This window comes from Penicillium atrosanguineum, assembly GCF_028827265.1.
Source record: "Penicillium atrosanguineum strain IBT 20685 chromosome Unknown utg000006l_segment0_segment0, whole genome shotgun sequence".
NCBI lineage: Eukaryota > Fungi > Ascomycota > Eurotiomycetes > Eurotiales > Aspergillaceae > Penicillium > Penicillium atrosanguineum.
In genome coordinates this window covers 1-19,332 of record NW_026623138.1, presented here as the reverse complement: position 1 = coordinate 19,332, position 19,332 = coordinate 1, and the positions used below count along the sequence as shown (strand labels likewise).

General features: G+C 50.3%; 4 protein-coding genes across 4 annotated transcripts; 2 read left to right on the top strand and 2 right to left on the bottom strand.

Moving 5' to 3' along the window:
* Positions 1-4,936: 4,936 nt before the first annotated feature.
* Positions 4,937-5,899, top strand: N7443_007109 (uncharacterized protein; the record flags this gene model as incomplete). The annotated part of the gene is made up of 2 exons (XM_056887165.1): positions 4,937-5,273; positions 5,328-5,899. 2 exons carry the CDS (start codon positions 4,937-4,939, stop codon positions 5,897-5,899), a joined length of 909 nt encoding a protein of 302 aa, XP_056738856.1.
* A 704-nt stretch (positions 5,900-6,603) lies between these two features.
* On the bottom strand, positions 6,604-8,315 carry N7443_007108 (uncharacterized protein; the record flags this gene model as incomplete). Its single annotated transcript, XM_056887164.1, has 5 exons — positions 6,604-6,815; positions 6,874-7,265; positions 7,728-7,993; positions 8,084-8,253; positions 8,309-8,315. 5 exons carry the CDS (start codon positions 8,313-8,315, stop codon positions 6,604-6,606), a joined length of 1,047 nt encoding a protein of 348 aa, XP_056738855.1.
* A 236-nt stretch (positions 8,316-8,551) lies between these two features.
* On the bottom strand, positions 8,552-9,037 carry N7443_007107 (uncharacterized protein; the record flags this gene model as incomplete). Its single annotated transcript, XM_056887163.1, has 1 exon — positions 8,552-9,037. One exon carries the CDS (start codon positions 9,035-9,037, stop codon positions 8,552-8,554), a length of 486 nt encoding a protein of 161 aa, XP_056738854.1.
* Positions 9,038-9,373: 336 nt separating this feature from the next.
* Positions 9,374-10,869, top strand: N7443_007106 (Mitochondrial import inner membrane translocase subunit tim23; the record flags this gene model as incomplete). Its single annotated transcript, XM_056887162.1, has 4 exons — positions 9,374-9,667; positions 9,740-10,131; positions 10,201-10,690; positions 10,822-10,869. 4 exons carry the CDS (start codon positions 9,374-9,376, stop codon positions 10,867-10,869), a joined length of 1,224 nt encoding a protein of 407 aa, XP_056738853.1.
* Positions 10,870-19,332: the final 8,463 nt, after the last annotated feature.

Below are 19,332 nucleotides of genomic sequence, written 5' to 3'. Positions count from 1 at the left end.
TTTGCAATTATATTTGAAGAAAACCCTATCCATATCTATACAGTGTGTGTGTGTGTGTGCGTTTATCATTTACCCTGACCCCTCGCACAAAAGTCGACTATAAACTTTACTTGGATTTCGTTTTTGGTCTAGTTAGGTAAACCAACTCAGAAAGCGATATATATGCTACAGTGGATTTCGAAAACAGATTACCCTTCGAACACACACGTTTACTATCTCAGAGACCCACTTTGGCCCCTATCCCATGGGGGTGTGCCCATCCTACCACGATGGGCACATTAGGGTTTCCTTAACTATGGGGAAAAAAAGTGGGTCAGGGGTAGGATGGGCATATTTTCACCCCCCAGGATGGGCATATATCCCATAGGCGGATCGAGCTTAAACGTATACTAATTCTAAACGCGTACGTAAATTATACGCAGAGAGAGTTTCAAGGTAATTCGGCCAAATTAAAGGGTAGTTACAGGGATTTAAAAATTCGATAGGTTTTTTGATAGGGTGCGACCGAGTGCTATCCCTACTACTAGTGCTTAGGTAAGCTTAGGGTTTATATGACCACTTATAAGATAATTCAGCTCAATATTTAGGGGTAATATCTAAGATTTATATAATATTCAGTATAGCCGACCAAGTATTTTCCCGGTCCGACGCATTCCCAGTTGTGATAACACGGCCTTGTATGGGGATACGAACGGTCAGGTTACCCTATCCCATGGGGGGTGGTGGGATGCATTGCATACCAGTTAGGGTTTTGGCTTTACTATGGGCGAAAAACGGCGCTAGTGAGTGCATACCAGTTGGACTTCTCGAGTGCATCCTAGTTGAAAATATCGGTCGGACAATCATCAAAACTTCAAAAGTTCTAAACTCGCGATCGCTCTATACCCGGTTTCAATTTAAAGATCGTACAATCAAAAGAAGAGGTAGTTACAGGGATTAGAAATTTTCTATACATACAATCGTGACCTTGAGCCAACGCAATAGGTAAGGGATTGGCTTTTTTCTTCTACCTCCCCGTATTCTTCAAGGGCCAAGAAATATATTTATGTAATCTGATTATCTCTAACTGCCTTGGTTGTTGAAATATTCGTCTGCAAAATTGGCGAATTCTGTTGATTCTGCCGAGAAACGATGGGAGCGGGTCCGGCCATGCGGGGGGACCGCCTTCCCGGATAGGTTATTTTCGTGACCTACGCTAACCCCGAATAGGTTATTTTCGTGACCTACGCTAAACCCAATTCTCTATTAGGGGTTTGGATCGTAAACCCCTAATAGCCATCCAGTCAAAGCTTCTATAGTAACCCGTGACGACGTGACGACTTAGTATCTACACAGTGGGCCTTAGCCTCTGCCCTTTGGGTACCCATTTTGCGCCCCTCGAGTTCGAAAAATATGTTTTAGTTAAACCTAGAAGCGCAGGACGTTCTTCAATTCTCGACGAATATATATATTCACGAAACTGGTTACTAATACACTGATGGGGTCAATCCAATTGAAATTTTGTCTACCCACTAAGCCCCTAAAATACATTCCATTACACCCTCTGCGTTTCTTTCAAAAAGCCAATCGCCCTACGGATATACGTCAAAATAATGGATCTCGCCCGGCACTGCAGTCAAGGTTTGTATAAACACGCGCTTCGGATTCCAATATGAAAAGCCGGTTCGTTACATATGGGCAGTATAGCTTTCGAGAGTCAATCCACGATATTGACAACCTAGGGCGCTACAGCCATAGCCTTGTATTAGTGGCAGATATCGAAGCTCAGCCAAACCCATCGCACTAGTGGGCTGGATAACGTCTTTCCAGCTTCTTACAATTTCGTGACATTCCTAAGAAAAGAGGACATCTTTCGCCTCCTCATCACTTACTCCATAGAAATAGATCAGGTGTTACTGCAGCTTATTAGTTATGAAGCAGTCCCCGTGCTTTGTGCAGAGCACTACTCGCCACTTCGGTAGTGATTAGAGAAAGGAAGGGAACCGCCCCAAGGCTTGCCACGGAAACCTATCGCTATCAATCATCGCGTCGTTAGAGGCCCCACGCTTAGTCCCTTCGAGGGCCATCTGTCGGCGTTTCTCCTACATCCCGCCCTCTTTCCACCGAATGGTAATCACCGTGCCCTGCTCCCCCGGACGAGGGTCCTCCAGTCGGCAATCAATCCCGCGCCTATTCCATTCCCGCCCGTATCTCTCGTTTACCTCAGCTTTCGTGGGCTTTGGTAGCTGCGGCCTAGAGTCGTAGATGTCCACCACTTGGTCTAATAGGAGATAGCGTGACTCCTCGCACTACAGGCGTGGTTATTTTGGGAGAATCCATTCCTCCACATAATACTCGATGTTATGGAAGAGGAAAGGAAAAGGAAAGCCGCTATAGTTTCTTGGATAAACGAGACGCACTTCGCGCCAGCGGCCTTAAGCAAAGGCTCCCAATAAGAGCCGCGGGAGTAGCCGCCCCCACCAAAAATAATAATCATAATCGCAGTTCTCTGACGCATTCATGTCATCAGGCATCTTAATAGTGAATTCCTCTATCTCTTCCTAGTCGATTAAAAAGGCAGCGAGGCACCAGAAAGACGTATTATGGTTGCCATGATTATCGGTGAAATAATCACTCAGGGAGATTGATCGGAAGGATTGGCGGCGCGAAGGAGACAATTCCTTCAATTCCGCTAGTAGGTCCACGCAATTGATATGCTTCCGGGGCTTGTAGTGCCTGTCGTCCGCCATCCTGATGCCCGGGTAAGAAACGCGCTGTGTTTCTAGCCTGGGATGATAAGGGATTTCCTCTACGCGCTCTGGTCAAATATGATCGGTCTCACTCGTCGCAATAAAACCGTAGAAAGCACCTAACCCCTAATTATATAAGAGATTTGAGGTTTCGTTCATCAACGTAGAAAAGCCTTATTAAGGAGTGGTTACGCCATGTCCTGGCTGTGCACTAATTCCAGATGACAAAACCTCTTTTGTGCCGCCTATGTCGGAAGAACTATAAGATTTCTGTAAGGCGTAGCTAGACCCTAACTAAATAAAGTATTCTAACCCACTTTTTTTACCCTTATCAAAGATTTTCCCCCTCTCAGCCAAGCCAGCCCTCTTAAATGTCTCCCAATACATTCGCAATCCGCTGTAGCTGGGTCGGACTCAGTCCGATCTGCCCAAACTCTCTTGGTACTGGAATGTTATGCCTGACCGTGAAGATGATTAGCCCTCAGTTCCCTTTTCTATGTTCGCTCGAAAGTCTTACCGTAACATCCAGGCCTTAATAGTCCGTAGTTTGTCCTTAAGATCCACCTGAGACCGATCGCTCAACTGCGGCAGTGGCGACCTATTATCTATCGCCTTGATCTGGGACCAGGCGTTTCCGTACTGGAACCATAGTTTCAAGAGTCGCTTGACCTCCTTTTTCCTCTATTTTTGATGATGGCGGCGTCCGCGTTCCATAATAGGTGCTTCAGCCTGCCCTCTCGGGGGTAGGGCTCTTCTTATGTGGTTAAGCACCTTAAGCTCTCTTTCCTATCTCTTCGCCTAGTAGGAAGGGTCGGGTTGCCGTAGTATCGTTCGCGAGAGTAGTTGCGGCCGACGCCCTAGGCGTCGACTCGCCAATATATCATTCACGTTAATTCCCTGGACCTCACTAGTATCTGTGTCATTATCTATCGTAGCATCTGGCTAGTTTTCTTGTGTCTCCGCATATAGCACTCGGAACGTTCGTTCCAAAAAGCCCGTCTGCCCTTCGCGAGTCTGATCGGGCGGTCCTGCAGAACTAATTCTCGTCGCCGTCTCGCTCCACACACCGGTGAACGACGAAGCCCGTACACTTATAGCACGTGGTATCTATTGGTTCACACGATCGGTCGCCTGCTCTGATGGTAATGCCTCTCGCTCTCGGCTAAAAACCTCGCGTAGTAGAGCCTAGTTAAGTCCTCCACCGCGGTCCGTCTAGGAAGTGCCGGTCCGACCCACTGACGATAGTGCACGAAGGGCCGAGCCAGAAAAACTTGGTTGCCATGACTGTTCACTTCTCGCACCACGTCCGCGATCCGACGATGGTTGGTGTGTCCCTTGGATATCTTCATGGTCGGGCCCCGTCGGCGCCAGTGTACCTTGCTGGTCTCGTCTAATTATCCTACTATCTTATGGGCTCTCCTCCGACTCTAAATGGATTGGCTCTACGGAGGGTAGGACCGCCTTACTCTTAAGCGTTGTTAACCACCCTAAGGTTCGTTACGGTCGCGATGATTCTCCTTGTGACCGTAGCGAGGCTGGGTGACGTTTCCTATCATCGTCTGAGCTCAGAAGTTCCGTGAATCTTCTCGAGTCGAGCGTCGATCGGGTATTTGAAGCAGTCGTTTTCGAAGCCTCGCGACGTATTTCGTCTACCAACATAGTTATATTAATAACCGTTCCATGTTGTAACTCGCCTCTTCTCGGATATACCTTGGAAATCCTATATGGTTCGTCGGGCTCGTTCGGCTCGGACCTTGTCAATCTTCCATACCCGGTAGGGTCCCCGGACCTTTGTAGTGGTCGGTAGCTGATTCGAGTTGACAGTCAATAGCGATCTAGCGTTCGCTTAGGTACTATTCGCTTCACTACTAGGCGTAGACATTTTTATTTTTTTGATAACTGACAAGTCCTAGGGGTGAATGTTAGTAGTAGTAAGTAAGGCGGCGCTGTGGGGAAAATCCGTGGATTATTCCGATAAACTCGTGGTTGGGGGAGGGGCAACGGCTAACCCCTAAATCTTAAGCGCCTAACCAAGGATTTTGTGGATCAGATAAGCCTATTGGCCTATTAAATCACTCGCAACCCATAATAACAAAGAGCCACAGCCGCTATCACACGATCTATTATATCACGTTTATTTTCAGCTGAAGAGAGACGTAAGTTTTAATTTATCCTGCCCTTCGATCTCACGAGCCGAACGCCAAACAATGGCCCCTCGTGGGCGTCCTCGGAGATTCCCAGACGACCACACCCGGTGGCGGACTCATGCAACTCGTCGCCGAGGCCAGCAGCCCGATGAATCCATTTTGGCCGACACTTATCCTTTTTTTCTCTTTTGTGACCCTCGTGCCATTCCTGATGTCCTATCAATCGATATTCCTCGTGAAACGATTTTGGATACCGTTCACGAGGCTCTCGATGCTCTATCACCCCCGCGCGAGACGGATATTTACCCTTTGACTTCGCCATTTGAGCAGACGGCCGACCTAGTCGGTCGAGACGAACCTTCCCCCCCTTTTGACCCCGAACAAGGAGACATCAGTGGTTTATTGTCCGGCATAAAGATTATTCCGCTTGACTAATACACAAACATAATAGAACACCCCTCAATATATCGGCTATCTAGCCTTACAGCTAAAAATGTATCCTCGAGCCCTGGCCCGGATCTAAGCTCACCAGACCTTGACTCTACCGGCGCAGCATTCTTATTTGAGCCTTTCCACCAAACACCTACCATCTCGCTTAATGCTGGTGCCACTTCTTTACCTCTTATACCACTCGCCACAAGCCTTATCAACCAGCTCGAACAATCCCACCAGTGCCAGCAGCATTTTGGCGCAGCACCCTCACCCTCTACCTCCGACCAAGCCTCTCTATCCACTCTCAGTGGGTGGACCTGCCCTAATGTCCTCTCCCAACCAACTATTGCTCAATATAGAGTCGATTGGAACACCCTCTTTCCCATCGAGCAGCGGCGGAAAGTATTTACTGGCCTTTCCGATTCCCCTTTCACACCGGCGGGAGAGCCTCCTGCTCCCACCCTGCCTATCAATCTCGATCTCGAGTCCGATAATGTAGGGGATACCAAAAACTTTGAGGTCTGGCTCGACGTCAATAGTACTGGGGGGCTTGCCTCGAGTTTGGCTGTCGCTCGGGAGGGTATCGCATAGAAAGCTGGCCGCGCCGCGATTAGCAACCTTCGGAGCTCACTCCACCTAGATTACATACCGGTTCGCTAGTATAACCCCTCCAGTGGACGGCATCGCAATCACCACCGGCCAGTTCACCAGGTTCCCCACCTCCCCTTTGGGCGACTGGCCGATTTCCGCGAAGTTAAATTGTATCTTATCTTCCCTGGACTTTACGAGCCTACCCAAGACCACTAGGTGATCACACTCGAGGAATATGAAACATAGACGAACCAGATCTTTATGCCCGCGTTAGAAAAGGTCTACCCCGGTGCGACCGTCCAGTATATACCATCGAGCGCCCAGCATATCCAGTTAATGGGTACCGCTGCGGCAGTCGAAGGTCGGGCCCGGGGAGCACCCGATGTTTTATATACTTAGGATCTCCACTATCCCCTGCACGCCGAATATCTCCCTGCGCTTTGGAATGCGATCCAGGCCTATTCCACCGAGGCCGGGCTCACTCAGTTCCACGGGGCCTCAATCTTGCTTACTGCGAAGAACCTCAAGCTCTCTACCCGGGGCCGCACCTAGGCCCAAGCCCGCGACCTCTTCTTCGGGAAATGGAATCGGGCCATCAATCCCGCGTATCTTCAGCAAGATTTTTATGATATCGCTAAGGAAGTTATGCCAGGTAGTTATACCGCCGCGCCAGGAGATGCCCCGGACGCTACTCTCACCCTCAGCTAGCGGCGTTGCTGCCTCGATAGTTTCTCTCGCCAATTGGCCCAAAGCGCGGCGGCATCAGGATCTCTATCGGATAGGTCTTCGGCCCGGGCCGTATCGGAGCCCCGTCTCGATTCGCCCGAGCCGGCCAGGAATGCCGACGATGACTCGCCAGATGAATCATCTCCCGGGGAAGAGCCAACGGACGCGGAACCCACCGTTACGGAACGCGCTAGCTAGCAACAGGAGTTCTATCCCCAATCCCTCACCGGGGGTCAGGGCTCTCTCACCATTGCGCCCTTCAGACGTAGCACCCTCCGGAAACGAGGCTTGCTCTACGGCTAGCTTTACAACACGTCCAAGGAAGTTTTCGCCGCGGGAAATGTCTATCCTTTCGCAAATCCACGGCTTGATACTCTTGCGATCGACCCTAGTATGCTCCGCTCGTAGCAGCATATTGGTGGCGCTATCAGTCACTCCCCTCTGGCCCTGATTCGCGCGTACATCCACACCAAGCAGCGCTGCTATGCCGCCCTCCAGGGCTGTCGGTCTCGCTCCTATAGCACCCGCGAGGAATATCGAGTCACCGGCGCCGTCTTGGTGGCGATGGATACGATCCTCTAGCAGCGTCGCCTGGACTCTGTTCCGCTCCCCGGACCCCAGAGCCCCCACCCGTTCTTTGCTCACCCGACGCCGTTAATCCAGGACTAGTGGCGTTGGAATATTAATAAGCTCTGCCTCAGGTTCGAGGTAACCTATAGTCTCCGGGATCGCACCTTTGTGCACTGGGAGCATACCCAGGTGATAATGATGTTTCTGAAATGCCTTGGTTACGTATATGGCGGGCAAGGAAACCATCCTCGCCGGAGCCTTGGCCTCTGGATCGACCGGCGCACCCAGCCTCCCCCGGAGGGATCTGATATCGAACGGGTGCAGGAGGGGATAGGGATAGGTGCCCGGCTCGAAGGGTCCGGGTATGCCTGGCTAGCGGACAAGGTCGACTAGGCTCAGATGGTATTTCGGCCCAGTTGCCGCCGCTATATAGTCTTTCATACGCCTAGTGTCCAGTCCGCCTACTACGGGCGGTATCGGGAAGTAAAGGAGGCCAAGGCGGAGTTTCTTCTCTTCCACGATCTCACCCTACACCTCCGCGAGCATCATCTCGATCTCGATCGATCGGCGTTGCTCCTTCAATTTCTGTGCGACCTTTGTCTTCGAGCCTTCCGCCAGGAAGTCTTCCGGCACCTTACCCATCGCAAGACCACCCAGCCCCTTAACTCTCGACAGATCGCCGCCGCCCAGTCGGGCAACGTTCCGCTGACCGTAACGGGGGTTCGGTCGGTCTTTGAGGGTGGGATTCTCGAAGACGACCTTCACTTCGCGCAGAAGACCTATATCAAAGTGGCCCACCTGGACACGCTATTTGTCTGGCTCTGGGGCTGGGATAGAGATGGCAATCAGGGCGATTGGCCTCGGAAGCACTGGGAGTTCAAGCCTTACCGGATCCTCTACCGACAGTGTTACGGAATCATCGCGCAGACGCACGGCATGCGGCAAGCCCGGGCCTGGCGCCGGCGGCTCCAAGATACGTGGATCCGAACTCACTGGATCTTGCCGTACCCGACCAGCGAGGCGTTCTGGTCTCGCACCCGCGACAAGAAGCTCCAGACCTGGTCAAGCATTCACCCCGGCGTCATGGCGTTCTATCGGCGGTAGGGCTCTCACGCTCCATCGTTCTCCCCGGCTGATTGGGATACGCTTCCGGTGACTGGGTGGGAATGCGGGCCAAAAACGTGCCCGCTCCAGATCACGCTGCCTGTGATTCCCGACGATCTCGAGCCTGTCCTTACGGCCGTGGAACCGTTGCCATCCTTGATTCCCCGCCCTGAGATCCCCCTTCCCCGCCAGGGGATGCGAGACACGGCGCTCCTTCAGTATCTTCGCACGAACACACCTGTATATCGCGAACTACGCTCTTTCCGACGGCAGAAGGAGGTCAGCGATGACGAGCTCCACAGGGACCCGAAATGGCTCCAGCGGTATCTTGTCCATCACCTCCAAGCTTCTATCGCCGCCCTTCAGCAAGAAATCGCCAGTCTCGACCATCCCATTCTCGGCAGTCAGTGGCGGGCGCGATCCCAGCCCGGCCGAGAGAGTCTCGGACGGCTCGCTCCCCAACTCGATAACGAGGACTCCGATACATATAACTATCGCTCCCACCGGGAGCGTCTCGTCCGGCGTCTCCGGCGGATGCGGGCCCATCTTCGGGAGGCCGAACGGGTCCTCGGGGTCTTTTGGGATAGCCAGTTGATCATTTCCCGCCACTGGCCGTGTCAAGAGGGACCCATGAAGGGAATGGACCAGGAGACTTGGAAAAAGGAGCATGCACGCTTTTAGGAGGCACTTCGACGGCAGGGTTCCTCCCACCGAGCGCTTCAGAGTATCTCTCAACATTCTGTAGGGCCCTGGTTGTAAACCATCCACTCAGCTAGGCGATAGATATATATATATATATATATAACCATACTTCCTCCTTCCTCTCTATTGCTGTTTCTAGGAATTGATTGAACTGCGGGGAACACCATAATAGCCATAGTCGACGCAAATTTCAAGCGAGACCCTAGCGTAGTCTTCGCTTGACTTTGGAGATATTACTTATTAGGGCTTCATCACTTCTCGGGCCGGAAGAACCGACCGCCCGCTTACGACACCTTTTGCGGTACTCTCTCGCGGTACTCTCCCACGGTACTCCTCTATCAACACCCAACCCCTAACAGAACTTTTGAGGTCATGGCCGAGGAACCAGTCGTTATGCAGCCCCCGGTCAATCCTAAGTTTGAGGCTCTCCGGCAAAATTTCCACTATCACGTTCCATTTCATATAATGATCTGTCGACCCTGCCAGCGCGCAGTGTTTGATGCACAGGTTAATCGTCATCTCCATCTCCATCATAAGTCTCCGGACAAGGCGCAGTTCCTCCCGAGGGAAGTCCTCTCATATTTCCAGGAATTCCCTCAGCGCATTCAATCTGCTCAGAATCTCGTGCTCCCACGCAAGCCCATCCCCGCCGTGCCTTTCCTTACGGTCTACCAAGACACATTCCAGTGCAGTGAACTGTCCTGCCGCTGGATCGGGCGAGGTCTACATCGCATCTAGGAACACTGCCGAACTCAGCACGTATGGAAACCTCCTCACGTATCTCAGCGATCGACGGCTATTGCTCCCTGGGCGCCTATTCCGAGCCAGCAGTTCATCTCTCGGGGACCCGGCTCCCAGCGATTCGCGGTTTTGGTGTCCCCCTCCGATAAGGGTGTCTCGCATGATCCGCCTCCAAGGTTGTCCTCGCCTCCGGCGAACTGGCTATTGCAGACGGGTGCCACACCGGCCGAAGTTGCATCGCCGAGCGCGTCCGCGAGGCCGCCAGCTCCTGTGTCTCACCCGCCCCGGTCCTCTAGCCCCCCTTCGTCGCATCGAGGGCCAGCAAAAACGCTAGCTCCTCCATCGCGTCTGTCAGAAGCATGTCAACTTTCTCCGGCCAGCCCGGAGGTGTAGGAGCAGGACCACCCCGCTCGGCCACATCGCACCACTCGATCACGATCACACGGCCAGCCACATAGGCCTGCACTGGCCCAGCCGCCTCAGGCAGCCCGGAACTGCACCGATACCTCGAGGCCTACCGCGCAAATGCCCAGGACTGACGACAAGGCACCTCCTCCGCCTTCTAGCCCTCCGATTTATCCTCGCAAGCGCGTACGTGCATCGAAGGATTCTTCTGTTCATTCCTTGTCCTCCTCGGCCCCTGGAAATCCCAGCATCGAGTGCAACCAGCCTGCTGGCCGAGCGTCATCTGCCTCGACGCAAGCTCCCACACGACCCTCGAAGAAGCCCCGTAGGAAGGCTTTACGTATACCCACGGCCCTCGAGTCTCCTCGGCTTCACACTTACGGCTCTCCTGATCTGATCGCTCGCTTCGGGTCCCCCGAGGAAGTCCTCACCCGAGCACTAGAGGATTGGGCCCGCGACTGTCCTCTCTGTCGCGCGGAGGGTCTTGTTCCTTCTATGCGCACGCACGCGCTCCCCTCTTGTGAGGGGGTCAATGCTGAATTGGTTCGTTAGGAGAGCACTCAGGTCCTTCAGCGGATCAAAAATGGATCTAGGTCCTATCGGGGCTATGGGCTCCCTAAGTCGTTCTGCGATAGGTTCCAGAAACACTCTAATCGTGCTAAACTTCTCTCTAGGGATCGTACATGTTATGCCCCCCGGGTCATGGCGCCGACGATCATTAGTATTGGAATTTTTGACACCCCACGATTCGAGCTTGCGATTAGGTCGATCGACGGAGGAGACACTATTGACATAGAGGACTCTGAAAAGGTCTACGAATGGTTCGCACAGGAAACATGGTTTTTAGGTATGGAAGCGTCGAGATTGACGCAGGTCTTCTATCGGCTTTCTAGCGCCGCAGGTCTCCCCGTGGCTCCGAATGATGGTTCCGCTAGGTGAGAACTAGGTTGACTCTGTTGTGAAATAAGGCCGGTGTTTTCTGTCTGATTGGGCTTACAGTTCGTTCGAATCCGCCGGCGGGTAAACCAAGAATAGAGGAAAGGACATATATTTCGGGTTAAGATAGGGGGCGACTCCCCCTGAAGAAATAGCAACGTGACCGGCGGTGTTCCGAGCGATTAAGACGTTATCGATAATGTGATTGCGGTAATTAGACTCTAATAAATAGGAGCTAGGGAATTGAATAGTTGTCAGGGATTTGCGACTGCAAGTTAGAAGCGACAGTGAGTAGCGCAAGTGAGAAGCGCGAGTGAGTAGTACGAGTGAGAAGCGCAAGTGAGAAGAGCAAGTGAGAAGCGCGAGTGAGTAGTACAAGTGAGTAGCGCGAAAGAGAAGCGCAAGTGAGAAACGCAAGTGAGAAGCGTAAGTGAGAAGAGCAAGTGAGAAGAGCAAGTGAGAAGCGCGAGTGAGTAGTACAAGTGAGTAGCGCGAAAGAGTAGCGTGAGTGAGTAGCGCAAGTGAGAAGTGTAAGTGAGAAGCGCGAGTGAGGAGTACGAGTGAGAAGCGCAAGTGAGTAGCGCAAGTGAGTAGCGTAAGAGAGAAGCGCTTAGGGTTTGAGAGTAAGCCTAAATTATTAGTTTCTGGAGTTTAGGGGGCTTCAAAGCCCAATTGTGTATAGGGTTTAGGGTTACTATAGATCTAGTTAGTGTATGGTTAGACTATAGCGCGCGCGATGTCGAAAAGGTTGTTATGTTATGTCGTCTCGCCAGACCAGAAGTTGAACTTATTCGATCGCAGGCGGTCAACAGCGGCAGTTTGGCGAAAGTTCCCCTATCCCATAGGGGTAAGTGGGATGCAGTTCATCCTAGTAGACTAGGGTTTCGTTAACTATGGGAGCCCATTTATACATACCAGTAGAAACGCCAATCCAGATACCAGTAGGCTTTTTTTGATCGGATCCCTATCGAAGCTCGGGGAAATTTAATCCAGCGCGCCCCACGTATTTTGGCAGAATTTAAAGCCCATCAGCCATTGTTAAAGGGTCATTATAGGGATCAAAAAATTAGTTAATTATTTTGATAGGGTGCGACCGGACGGCATTTAGGGTTTCCATCACACACCATCACACACCAGTATATTACCAGCCACTAAATCACGCGATCCATCATATTCGAATAAGCAGGGTTTCATATTATAAGTAGAGGGGTAGTGTTCAGGGGGATTTCCCCAATATTTAGTTTCAATTTTAGCATTATTTACGTTTATCCCACAAGACATTATTTCGTCCATCCACCGCGGATATAGAGTAACGGTTATATATTTCCAACGTCAATATGGATAACCTAATTAACGCCCATGATTATTTTTTATATAATCTAATATACCACGTTGCTATTTGCAAGAAATATGGCTATGCCATGGTTCCCCGAGATATTATCGGCCATTTAAGCAAAAGCTAGGGTGACTATTGTATCCCTATAAGTGTTACGTAGCGGGTAAAGGAAATTATTATTGACGAGTGGGACGAAGTACACAACGAGCCTAGTACGTTCCCCACGTAAGTAGAACAGCCCATCGCGGGTTTAACCGTCCATTTTGATAGTATTAAGTGTTTATTTTACGCGTATATATATCGGTCCCCCGAGAGTATTCGGAAGCATTAGCGGGTCAACCATCAGTTTTCCCTATATTAATAAAGCCGGAAACCACGGCCGTCCGAGGTAGCCACCGGATAGAAGAAGCGAGATCAAGCAATGCAATAAGTCGTTTGCTAGCGGTTTTTCCGTAGCAAATTTGGATCGCATTATATTTATATTCGCTAGCCTAGGGCCACGTACGAGCCCGAAGCCCCACCGCCCTAGGCCCGCCGCGTCGCGTAAGCTGTGGATGAGATATAAGCGATATTTACCTAGCAACAGCAGCAGCCCGCGGTCATCTAGGCCGGTGCAATTGACGAGGCAAACCCGTGGTTAGACCGAACCGGATGGGTACGTTATTTGCACGGCCAGACGTCTAAGCAATTACGAATATACATTAAAACGCCAGCCGAGGACGCCAAGGGCCCCGAGGCCACCGCACGCGTGATATAGGACGCCATATTTAGCGTCGTAAGTAAAAGCCAGAGTATCACGAAGCAAACCGGTCATTTATTACGCATTGAAGCCGCACGAACCGATATACAAAGCATTCCCGCTAAGCTATTACAGGCATATATACACGAGAGCACCGAGTTAGATCGTCACGTCGAGCCATACTAGCGGATATTGATATTTTTCGCCCGCACGTAAACCCCCTATAAGTGGAACAGTCCTATTTACCGGTTTAAACACCAGTAGCGTATAGTATAGGACGTATTATGGCGGGCCGCCGAGGGTCGTACCCACACGGGCCGTCCCGACCTAATCCCGAGCGAGAACCCCGACGACCAGGCTAACCGGTTAGAGCCCGTCGAAGCACGGTGTATGGATTTTGTGATCGAATTATTAAACCAACAAATCCAGTCCAGCGAATACGAGTGCGCGTTAGTATGTGCGTTAGCCGTGTTAGGCGTGAGCGACCACGACGGCGGACGACTATGGAAGGACCCCCATAGTTATCCGCCTATTTTATCCAGCGTGATTAAGATTTCGCGATTTATGATCGTACATAAGGCATATTTATTAGACCTAGATGCCCGCGAATTATTGCAGGGGACCCAGAACCAATTTAATGGGGAGTGGACGGGCCCCAGCCCAATGGAGGATCCCGGATATATATTTGGTGATGAGGGGTATAGTAGCAGTCCGCCATCGACACCACCACCACATATATCGTCCACACCGATATTGTCCAGTTCACCCGCATTTGAAAATTTACCCACGAGATCCAGTTCACCATTAGTGGCATTCACGCAGCAGGCGCGGCAAGGAACGAAGACATTCCGCGAATGGATTCGTATCATAACCAATGCATTTATGGTCCACGGCACCGCCAGCCCGATGGAATGGATGTTAGATTTACGCCGATATGGGTTAAAGGTCCATTATAACACCCCGTCCGATGGGCACATTAGTTGGGAAGGCCATGATCAGTTATCGTACAAAGCGATGCGGTTCACCATGGGTGCATTCCGAGGGTTCATCCATGGGTTAAGCGCCAGTGCGCGGCAATTAATGGTCGACCATGTATTGATGTGCCGACCCGACCAGATTCCCGTGATCCCATGGGACCGCATGGCGGACGATTTCAACCAGCCCAAGGCGGGGTGGAGTTTTTGCAAGATCCACGCACGTCGTGGCCGGTCAATGGGGCCCAGTGGATGTCCGATCGAGTGCGTACGGAGCGTCCATTGCAGCAGTTATTCATCCACGCGGATGAAGGGCGGTGCAGTATCGATGGCATCAAACGGTTTTTTGGGTTCGTCAACGATTTCAAGGAGAAGTTGGCCGTATTAGTCCATATCACCAGCGGACAGCCGGCGCGAGGGCCCGAGTTGTTGAGTATTCGTTATCGCAACACGGCCGCCGGGGGACAGCGAAACGTATTCATCGAAGATGGATTAGTGGCATTGGTCACGCGGTACCACAAAGGGTTTTACGCCAGCGGGGACGCCAAGGTGATCCATCGGTATATACCCCGCGAAGTGGGCGAGTTGATCGTGTGGTATTTATGGTTGGTATTGCCATTTGTCGAGCAATTACAGGCGTATGATCAGCAGATATGCCAGTCACCGGCCATTCCCGACACCCAAGCCAGCAAGTTATGGGGAATCGATGCCGGGACCGGACGCGAGTGGACGTCGGTGCGTTTGAAAGAGGCATTGGTTCGGGAAAGCAAGATGCGATTGCACCATAGATTAACGTTAGCCGCATACCGAGACATTGCCATTGCCATTAGCCGACGGTATTTTAGCAATGCCAAACCGTTTCCGCATAACGTCCGCGAGGATGGGACCGAGGTTATGGCCGACGACGAGGAGAACGAGGATGCCATGGACGATGAGCAATGGATTCGCCATGTCGCCGATTTGCAAGCCGCGCACACCACGCACGTGGCCGAGATGGTATACGGACGGATGATGAGCCAGCAGCAGGGGACCACGGCAGGCCGACAGGCCGGGTTTCGGACGAGCAGCGTGCATTGGCATGATTTGTTAGGGTTTGACATTAAGGACATCCCCAGTAGTGTATTGGGTAAGCGGCCGCAGCCCCGGTGGAAGGACGAGGGGGTTATAATGCGGGACGAGCGTCAGCATTTAGTCGAGACGACCAACATAACCGAGGCGTTACAGCGGATGACCGGACAGCCCACGATGCAGTTCCGTGGGGTGCAGGGGGCCGCCATCCAGTCGATTCAAGCCGGCCATTCCCGGGTGGTCGTGGTGATGCCCACCGGCGGTGGGAAAAGCATGTTGTTTATGTTACCCGCGTGGGTGGCCCAGCGCGGCGGATTGACCGTTGTAGTGGTGCCATTGACGGCATTACGTGCGGATTTGCAACAGCGATGCCAGGCGGCCGGCATTCCATGTGTCGAGTGGGATAGCAATCGACATCCCGATCATGCGGCCATTGTGTTCGTCACGCCCGAGTCCGTATTCACGGATGGGTTCCAGTCGTTTTTGAACCGCCAGCGCGAGTTGATGCGGTTAGATCGGATTGTCATTGACGAATGCCATATGATGTTGAACGAGTCCGAGAAGTTTCGCCCACGGTTACAGCAATTAGGTCGGTTGCATCAGTGTGGCGTGCAGATGGTGTTTTTGACCGCGACATTACCCCCATGCGAGGAGAGCCGGTTATTTCAGCGAATGCAAGTGACGCGGGAGGACATCAGTATGCACCGCGAGCGTACCAGTCGTCATAACGTGGCATACCGGGTGTACCGGCCCGTGATTGCATCGAGATATCGTTCCCAGACGCAATGGTTAGAGGATCCGGGTGTCCGTCATTTTATCCACGAACGGGTGCGACGTGCGCGGCCCGGTCGAGTGATTGTGTACGGCAGCAATAAGTCCATCGTGACCCAGGCGGCGGAGATATTAGGATGTGCGGCATTTTATAGCAACCAGGATAAAAAGTTAGGCATTTTGGAGCAGTTCCGCAGTGCGTCCAATGGGGTGATTGCGGCCACCAGTGCGTTAGGAATGGGTGTGGACATTCCCAATATTCGATGCATCATTCATATTGGGTTCCCCCGGTCATTGTTAGATTATGCACAGGAAAGTGGCCGTGCCGGGCGAGACCGTTTACCCAGTGAGGCCATCATCATCCAGCCCGAAGGGTTTGACGAGGTTCCCGCATGGTTTGACCAGAACACGGACCGTGAGCAAGCCGGGTTGGAGTTAGTCCGGCAATACATCACCGGTGAGTATCAGTGTCGGCGAGTGTTGTTGGATAGGTATTTAGATGGGGACATCGATGGGTACACCCGGCAGCGATGCGGCGACCAGGACGGGCCATTCGGAGTCGATGAGCAATGGTGTGATCAATGTCACCCGGATTGGGAGGCGGCCGAGTCCGTGATCGAAGGCAGCCATGAGGACAGCGACGCCGAGATGCGGGAAGACGAGCCAAGCAGTCCCCACAGCCCGTCCGCGCACGAGGTTCCCATCGAGGCCCAGCACCGATATCGCCAGCAGCAGATGGTGCAGACGGCGATTTCCGAGCGTGTGCAGACGTTAAAAGCGCAGCAGTTATCGGACGAGGAGTTTTTGGCGCAGGAGGCACGGCAGTGGAACCACCGATGTTGGTTATGTGTGCAGGCGCAGCGGGATAATGTGCAGCATGATTTATGGAATTGCCCCGCGGACGAGAGTGGCGAGTGTCGACGATGGGTGCGGGCGATTCGGGATTCGATGCAGTATGCCGCGGGAGGATTTTATTGTTGTTATTCGTGTGGGATGCCGCAGTCGATTTGTCCCGGTTGGGAGGCCAGGGGGCAATGTGAGTACCGGCAGTTTTTGTATCCGATGATGGCGATGTTGATCCATTGGCAATGGCCCGATGGGCGCCAGGGAGGGTATGAATGGTGGTGCCAGCGGATGCAGAGCGCCAGTGTCCGGGTGACGGATTTGGACGCGGTACGAGAGTATTTGGCGCAGTCCGTGGACACCAGGCATTCCCGGTTAGCGCATGAGTATGTTTGGTTACGTCGGATGTACCACGAGTATGGGTTTTAGTGAGATTGCAAAGATATAGTAAATATATATTTGGATGGATGCGTTTATAATAGAGATATATGTTTGGATAGATGCGTTTGTATTAGAGATATATATTTGAGTCCGAACATTCCCAGAGGCCCCCATAGGGTTAGATTTTATATATCGTGGTTAGGGATATCGGTGATATCGTTAAGGTCGAGTTATATAACAAAGACGGTCCGGGGAAGGGTTTAAGTCAGAATGGTGGTTAGGGTTATCGGTGTTATAGTTCAAGTAGAGTGTTAGGGTTTTATATAGGGGTACGACAAAGACGGTCCGGTCAGCATTTATATCAGGTGTGACAAAGACGATCCCAGCAAGTCGTTATTAAGAGGTATGACCAAGAAGGTCCCAGTCAGTGGTGATTTCGAGGGGTATGACCAAGACGGTTCCAGTACGTAGTTATATAGAGATATATAATAAAGACGGTCCGGTAGGCCAATTATATAGTGGTATGATAAAGAAGGTCCCGTTAAGGGTTTTGATTTAGACGCGTGGTTAGGGTTATCGGTGTTATAGTAAAGACGGTTCCAGTAAGGGTTTTCAGTTAGCATCGTGGTTAGGGTTATCGATGTTGGGGTTTTGGGTGATATATAGTTCAGGCGAGAGGGTGTTACGGTTCACAAGCGGTATTCGGTCGGAGTAGGGGGAATAGGCGTTATCGTGGTAGGTAGGCATCAATGGTAACGGGGTCCGAAGAACGCCATATACCAAGGTAGATATAGGTCATAGGTATAAATGTTGACGGCCGTCAGAAAGCACCAGTATGTAAAGGGATATATATAGGTAGGTAGGTATAAATAGTGACGGCCGTCAGAAAGCACCAGTGTGTAAAGGGAGATATATAGGTAGGTAGGTATAAATGGTGACGGCCGTCAGAAAATAGCAATGCAAAAAGGCAGGTTTACGTACAAGCAGATTTATATAGCAAAAGGGGTTTAGGGTTTAGAAGACGCAGGGCAAGGTTTATATCAATATTAAAGGGGCACAGAGATATATATTAAGAGGAATTAGCACGAAGGTATAGGAAGAAAGAAATATATAGAATAGAATTTGGAAGGGATATAGAGATATATATATATATATAGATCGATATAGAGAATTTAGAAATAAATAGGATTTAAATATATAGATTATAGGGGAAGGGATATATATAGGAAGAAAGGATCATTAAACGAAGAGGGATCGAATATATCGATATATAAAGAAAAGTAGAAATATTAAAATAATAGAAAGGGAGATATATATTATAAAGGTTCAGGATATTTCGAAGTAAGGATAAAAAGAATAATATAAATATAGAAATATAGATATAGAAATATATAGAATAGAAGGCAAGAAGGGAAAAAAATATAAAGAGATATATATAAAGGGGGATATATAGGGGGAAATATATAAGGAAATATATAAGGAAATATATAAGGAAATATATAAGGAAATATATAAGGAAATATATAAGGAAATATATAAGGAAATATATAAGGAAATATATAAGGAAATATATAAGGATATATAGATAAGGAAGGGCAAATAATTTAAGGAGAGATATATAAGAGGATAAAAATATAGGAATAAAAGGGAAATAGATATATAAGTATAAAGGGTAAGGGTTTTAGGGATTTATTTTATAAATTCAAGAGACAGAGTATTTATTATATAAATATATAGAGGGGATTGGAAAGAGTATAGATACAATAAATAAGCAAAGCGTAATAGAATTAAATAAGATATAGATATATTTTAATATAAAGATAAATATATATAGATTTATAGAGATAGACAATTAGCATTAAAAGGGTTAGGGTTCCACGGTTTATAGTTTTTAAAAGAGATTAGAAAGATATAGATATAAAGGATTAAATTCGGAGAATAGAAAGGACGGGGGATATAGATATTAACGATAATTAATATATAGGGTAATATTCCGCAATAGAAGACGAGGTATAAGGGGTTAGGGTTATAGATATTATATAGCGTGTAGGGTTTTATATCGACGTATTAAGGGTTAGGGTTTAGGGTTAGGGTTTAGGGTTTAGGGTTTAGGGTTTAGGGTTTAGGGTTTAGGGTT